At 48.2% G+C, this 7,339-nt stretch overlaps 1 protein-coding gene across 1 annotated transcript; it reads right to left on the bottom strand.

The window, feature by feature from the left end:
- Positions 1-4,998: 4,998 nt before the first annotated feature.
- Positions 4,999-7,022, bottom strand: LOC109749358 (ammonium transporter 1 member 1). Its single transcript, XM_020308317.4, has one exon. It carries the CDS (start codon positions 6,895-6,897, stop codon positions 5,413-5,415), a length of 1,485 nt encoding a protein of 494 aa, XP_020163906.1. The 5' UTR covers positions 6,898-7,022; the 3' UTR covers positions 4,999-5,412.
- Positions 7,023-7,339: the final 317 nt, after the last annotated feature.

The following is a 7,339-nucleotide window of genomic DNA, read 5'->3' as shown; positions in this document are numbered from 1 at the left end:
TATGGAAATCGTCAGTAAGTATGGTGAAATTGGGTCACCTTGTCGAATCCCCCTCGTGGGTCTAAACTCCTCCTGTCGACATCCATTCAATAACACAGAGAAAGACACGGTGGTCACACATTGCATTACCTTCCTCACGCAGCTGGGATGCAAACCAATTTTCAACATAGCAACTTCAAGATAATTCTATTCAACTCTATCGTAAGCCTTCATCATGTGCAGTTTTAATGCACAATGGGAATTGTTCTTACTTCTAGATTTCTTCATGAAATGAAGGCACTTGTAAGCAGCTATAACATTGTTTGTAATAAGCCTTCCAGGGACGACCGTGGATTGCTCTTGGGATATCAACTCCGGCAAGATCTTCTTCAGTCGGTTAGAATGTACTTTGGATATAATCTTGAAGATTACATTGCACAAACTAATGGGGTGGAATTGGACTAAAGAGGTTGGGTTTTGTACCTTAGGGATAAGAACGATGAACGTTTTATTTATAACCTCCAGAGAATCCATACCATTAAGAACACGCAGCGCCATCTCTGTGACGTCGTCACCACAGACACCCCAATTTCTCTGAAAGAAGTGCGCCGGGAACCCATCCGGCCCTGGTGATTTTGTGGGATACATCTAAAACAAGGCCTCCTTCACTTCACTCGCCTTATATGAAGCACAAAACATATCATTCATTTGTGGCGAGACTTTACAAGGGATATGGGATAACACCTACTCCATCCCTATTGTACCCTTAGAAGAATACTAATTTTTATAAAAGTTAGTCACCATTCGACCAAGTTCATTTTCCTCCTTACACAACATGCCATCCTCTCTGATCAGTTAATGTATTTGGTTCCTTCTGTTTCTAATAGATGCTCTTTGGTGAAAAAACTTAGTGTTACCATCCCCTTCCGCTAACCAATGAATACGTCAGCGCTGCCTCCACATTACTTCCTCACGATAATTGATCTCAACTATCCGATTCTGCACTTTTAATTCCTCATAGGACGGCCCTTGGCGATTTGGTTCAGACCGCAACTCCTCTAGTCTTCTCTTTAAAGTTCTGAGTTCAGATCGGACCTGCCCAAAGTTGTTCCTTCCCCAATCAGCCAGCGCCTTAGCTAAATCCCGTAGTTTATCACTTGTATCCTGGATGGATTCAGCCTTGCCAAGCGATTGCCACACCCGCTCAATCATGGGAAAGAATTCACCGTGAGCCTCCCACATCTGCTCGACCGCTCCAGAGCAATCCTCTTATTGGCTGCCTCCAAGTCATTGAACAAGATTATTGGCGAGTGGTCTGACTTCGCTGTTGTAAGATGCCGGACTAAAGCAAATGGAAACATGGCACTCCAGCTGGCCGTCGCAAGCGCCGTATCCAATCTGACCCTACATAATTGTCCTCCCACCACTTTTTTCTCGACGGTCTAGTCCACTCCTACGTAGCCAAGATCACACAAGCCGCATAGGTCCATTGCTTCCCTAAAACCTACCATTTGAGCTGCATCTCGTTCATTCGGACCAAGTTGTTCTTCTTTTCTAACTATCTCACTAAAATCACCTATACAAGCCCACGGAAGTGTTGATTCACCTCTTAGGAAAGACATCATGTCCCATGTATTTTGCCTCAGATGTCTCTGCGCCTCTCCATAGAAGCAAGCCAGTCTCCACTCCTCCTTCCCAGGTTCAGAAACAACCATATCAATGTGGTACTTTGAGAAATTCAGCAGCCTCATACTGACCGGGCTTTTCCAGAACATATCAAGACCTCCGCTCCTACCACTGCTACCAACCGCATAGCCACCACCAAAACCTAGAACCCTTGCCAAATTTATACAACGTGTTAACATCTCCATAGGGAAGGCAGCATGAGGCTTTGGTCTTTTGTTTTCCAAAAAGAAATATATACATATTTCTTTTCTTTTCTTCTGTTCAATCTACTATACATCTCGTGTCTAGGGCTCATATATGCAAAAGTCATCTTCTGCTCCCGAGCTCAAATGAGCTTTTGAGCTCGGGATGAACAGTAAAATCAGAAGAAGAAAAATGAAAAACCTTCAAAAATTTTGATTTTTTTCTACAAACATTGACAAAAGTTTTACGTGCCCATAAAATTTCATCTCGAAAAGACATTCGTGAAAATCGTGGCAAAAAAAATCAGCACTCTAAAATGCTTTCGAAAATAACACTTTAGTCCTTTTCCGTACCCGTGCGTATTTGAAAAACGGTGCAAAGCAGCTTTTACCCAAAGAAAATTATATGTAAAACATTATCTATACCAGAAAGTTTGCTTTCACCCGCTCAAAAGAAAATGTTTGCTTTCAGATTGTTAAATTTTGGACCCTCATAAGTGTCACACGTGTGGCATGAATGGATGGCAACTCCGAACGCTTTTGGTGGCAAGTTTAGCGCCGCGAGGATGACAATTTTGATTGTCAAGCATGGCAACTTTCTTTTTAGATGGCAACTTTTAGTTCTTTTCAGGGTTTTTCCGCATGACATTTTAGTTGTAAAAAAATGTCATGGCTGGAGTGCTTCGTGCCACATCACTTACCATTTGGGTAAATTTTCTGTATGTCGCAATTTGGTGGGTTTCAGTCTGTCTGCCCCTTTTTATGGGGCTCTATCCTAGATTTGGCTTGTCAAATTTATAGGACGCGTTAACATCTCCATAGAGCTCCCGCAAAAAGAAACCTCCATAGGGAAAGCAACATGAGCATTTGGTCTTTGTTTTAAGAAAACATTTTATATATGTTTCTTCCATTAAGTCCATTACGCATGCCCCCTCTCCCACCCAAAAAAAATATGATGTTGTAAAATATACTAAATTCGTGTATCCAAAGTTAGAAACAAAATATTCATGTTTTGTACACACATTGTTTCAAATTAGATATCTTTTCAAATTTGGTCAGAATAATTAAGGGCATGTTCGGTAACGCCTCAGCTCTCGGCTGAAATGACTACATTGCCTTTTCCTAGGAATTGTCTATCTGTTTTCCTAAAGCGGGCAAGCACGTACAAACGGAATTAAAAAAAAATTGCAATGATCAAATTATGGAAAACTTTGATTTTTTTGCGGGTAAACATTGATTGATAATGCATTGAAATTGTTAGAAGGACAACTATGTTGACAAATTTGAAGAAAGCAAAGGGCATTTATTTGGATTGCATATTAATATACACTCACTCTGTCCCCAAAACATAAGGCATGTAAATTGTACTACAAAAAAAATTACATGACAGATTCACCGACATTAATTTTGAACTATAGTCATTCACATTTTTTTCTTAAACTTAATGAAATATACTCCAGTTTAAGACAATAACTGCATGCTTTACATTTTAAGAAGTACTGGTATTACGAATGTGGTTCTAAATAAGTTACGCATTTAACTAAGTATTCCGTGATTCTATATGGAAATCACCTTCCAACTACATACATTATTTTCGTTCTTGCTCCCTAACCTAGGCAACAGGCGGTGGCAGCGGCTGATTTACCCTACTCCATGGCGAGTCTGAGGGCCCCTTCTTCCTCCGTCCATCGCTTGGTGATGGTTAGGGGGGCAGGGATTTGGCCCCGTGGTGGTAAGGTTAGGGTTTGTTTCCATTCATGGATGAGGAGATGTTGGTCTATGTCGGCGTGGAATAAGGTATCCTCTTCCTCGTTTTGATGATGCTTCTTCACCTCATTAGGAGGTGAGTGGAAGATGGTGGATCCCTTGGTCTATTTTTCGGGTCTAGCAAAGTTTGTGTAGATTTATCTCGGTAGTGTTGTCCTGCGGAGCGGACAACGTGGTTGTGCGTCTTGATTCTCCGATACCATTTCCGACTGACAAAGGTGGGCTAGCCTTGGCCTCGTCGGGGAGCGTGTGATAATGGTGTTCCCTAACTTTGTCTAGCCGGAACTGGAGCATTCTATATACCCTATCCGAATTTTTCTTCTCGAGGATGGTGATTTGCTATGCAGATCGCTGCAGTTGGCGTCTTCTTATCGATGACTTCTTGACCGCTGCTTTTACTAACTCTTAGGTTTAAACAAGTCTATTCCACTGAGACGGAAGCTAGAGCCGGCAACGAGCTTTCCACGTGGCATGATCGCCAATAGATGCAGGAAGAAGCGGATTTCGGCATCCTCAAGGATTTGGATGTATTTTTAAATTTTTTGCAACAGGTGTTTGTGAGGGTTTATGGTAACTCAAAATGGTCTTTGGCCTTTTGGATTATGGTAAAATCACCTTGCTACGGTAATGAGACGTGCCAGAGAACTTTGTCCTATTTATATTACTCAAAAGTTATTCAGAGTTTTATCCACAGGCTTTGGTCGTTAGCCGTAGAGAATCTCGATAGAGCGACACTGTGACAGTCATCTACTAATGTTTTCCTCCCTGTCCACCCGGTGACATAGGAGTGCTTTGTTTATGCGACGTCTGCGCGACCTGTGTTGTCCTGGCTCAGCAACTTGGTGAGGAAACTAGCTCGCAAGCACTCTCCAATCTCTTTCCAACTCCAAGCGTCTTATTTGGCAGGATTATTGAAAGGGAGATGTGTGATGTTGTACTTGTACTGCATAATTGAGCCTGCTTTCAGTTTGTTCGAGCACAAGTATTGGAGACAGGAAATAGTAGTAGTTACCATTTACCAACAGGAGCTTGTACTACTAGCACAGTTTTGTACCTCTGATCCCTCTTTTCTGGCTCAAAACCGAAGGAAATGTTTGAATATGATTGCTGCGTCTCTACATGACCAATCTATATTGGTCTATGCCGGCTCATTTAAAACAGGGAGTAGTAGGTAGAGTACTCTTGTGAGGTGCTTTGTTTGTAGGTGCAGCCGTCAGTCGTCGTGTGTAAACTAAATATAAGTGTGCACAAAGAACCAACCCCCTAGTATTTTTACTGAACATCAAAATGAAAAGTGAAAACTAGAAAAACTTTCACGAAAAATATGTGTGATGCTCGATAGAACGTCAGGAACATTCGTAGCGGAAAACTAAAAGCCATTCGATCGAGAAAACGCGCCAAAGTTTTGATAGAGAGGGTAGCCCGTACTAGAGGACAAATCTCAACAATTCAACCTTCAACAGCCACCTATCTTGACCACACCCTTATGATCACAGAATTCCACCACAAAAATGACAAGATATCACCAAGAAAGAAAAACCCCAGCCCTGCAGATTCCATCCACACACCACACATCCTCTCTCTGAACGCACGCATGTACACAAAAAAGGTAAAGAAAAAAGAACCTCGTCCTATGTAATTTTACAATCTTGCGAAGGAACACAAGAGCGGCAAAGCATTGGCCCAAACAGCACCGGAAAATATTGATCCCATGATCGGATCACATATGAGATATGACGCGCGAGAACAGAAAGGCGATTTCCACTGAATTTCTTGTTACGTACTCCGGCTTGATTAGTTAGACCTGGCTGTTGGCCGCCGCCGCCGGCTCGACGCGGGTCTGCGCCGACCTGAGCATGAAGCCGCCAACCGACTTGTCGTGCTCGTCGTCGTCGTGGTAGACGTAGGCGAACCCGCCGTGCCGGGTCAGGTCCATGCCGGCCATCTCGTCCTCGGCCGAGATGCGGAGCAGGCCCAGCTTCTTGAGCGCGAAGAAGAGCGGGCCCATGGTGCAGCTCACGAAGCCGGCGATGACGAGGATCTGCACGATGTGCGCCGCCAGCAGCCGCCCGCCGCCGCCCAGGAACAGCCCGTACGGCCTGCCGGCGCCGTAGATCTCCTCCACGTACTGCTTCTTGGCGAACAGCGCCGTGAAGATGATCCCCCACGCGCCGCAGCCGCCGTGGAGCTGCGCGGCCTCCAGCGGGTCGTCGTACTTGAGGCGGCCGGCGAGCGCGTTGAGACCGATGAGCACCCACGCCGACACGAAGCCGCAGATGACGGCGGCCCACGGGTCGACCACGCTGCACCCGGCGGTGATGGCCGCGAACCCGCCGAGCAGGCCGTTGCAGACGTCCACCACGTTCCAGTGCCCCGTCTGGAGCCGCTTCCCGAACAGCGTCGTGAGCGCCGCCACGCTGCCAGCCAGCGTGGTCGTCACGGCGGTGCGGCCCACGCCCGACCACTGCCCGTTGATGCTCCCGGGCGGCCCGTACGACTTGAGGATGGTGACGAAAGACCCCGGGTTGAACCCGTACCAGCCGAACCAGAGCAGGAAGGTGCCGAGCACCACGAGCGACGCGCTGTGGCCCTTGAGCGCCACCGAGCGGCCGGCGTGGTCGAACCGGCCGATGCGGGGCCCCTCGATGAGCGCGCCCCAGAAGCCGGCGATGCCGCCGACCATGTGCACGACGCCGGAGCCGGCGAAGTCGATCACGCCGGACTTGAAGAGCAGCGGGCCGGACGTGCGGGCCGCGGAGGCCCAGCCGTCCACGGACCAGATCCAGTGGGACACGACCGGGTAGACGAACCCGGTGAGGAACGCCGAGTAGATGAGGTAGGCGACGAACTGCGTCCTCTCGGCGATGGAGCCGGAGGTGATGCCGGCGGCGGCGATGGCGAAGGCCCACTGGAAGAGGAAGAAGCTGTAGTCGAAGCCGGTCTGCGGCATGTCCTTGAGGCCGAAGAAGTGCTTGCCGATGAAGCCGTTGGAGGGCGTGCCGAAGGCGAAGGCGAAGCCGAAGAGGTAGTAGAAGAGCGCGCCGGCGGCGGCGTCGAGCACGTTGGTGAGCATGATGTTCATGGTGTTCTTGGCCCGGACGGAGCCGGCGCAGAGCATGGCGAAGCCGAGCTGCATGGCGAAGACGAGGTAGGCCGAGAAGAGCAGGTAGGTCGAGTCCACCGCCGACGTGGTGTCGGCGAACCTGTTGCACAGGTAGTCCGTGGCGTTCGCCGCCGCCGCACCCAGCAGCGGCCCCAGGTCCGCCGCGCACGTCGCCGACATCTCCGCGGCGCCCCTCTACTTAGGAAAGTGGTTGGTGTTCAGCGATCGGAACTGGCAAGTCGGGATTGGCGTGAGGAGGCTGGCTGGGGGAACCAACCAACCGGTGGCGTCTGATTTATAGGAGACGGGCGAGGCACGGAAAAAAGTGGCCAGGCGAAATAGGCGGACGGTTGGGATATTGTTTCGGGAATATCGTGTGGCGACGATGGTTTTTGTTTTGGCTTCTGGCTGGAGAACGGGGCCCGCTCGGAGTGAATCTTCTGTGGTGGTCTCGGATCAGGGGCGGAGCCGTTCCGGAATCTCTGGATTCTGGAGATCATAGCTGGAGGACGTCCGTCCCATCGTGTACTTGTGTGTCGAGAGTTTGGCACGAGGCAATTACCAGATACTCCTACTATTTCGGTTTGTTTTTGGAGTTGGTTCGGGGCTGTATAAATCCTTG

The sequence above is a fragment of the Aegilops tauschii genome, chromosome 2 (genome assembly GCF_002575655.3).
Source record: "Aegilops tauschii subsp. strangulata cultivar AL8/78 chromosome 2, Aet v6.0, whole genome shotgun sequence".
Taxonomy (NCBI): domain Eukaryota; kingdom Viridiplantae; phylum Streptophyta; class Magnoliopsida; order Poales; family Poaceae; genus Aegilops; species Aegilops tauschii.
This window is presented reverse-complemented; position numbering and strand designations above follow the sequence as displayed.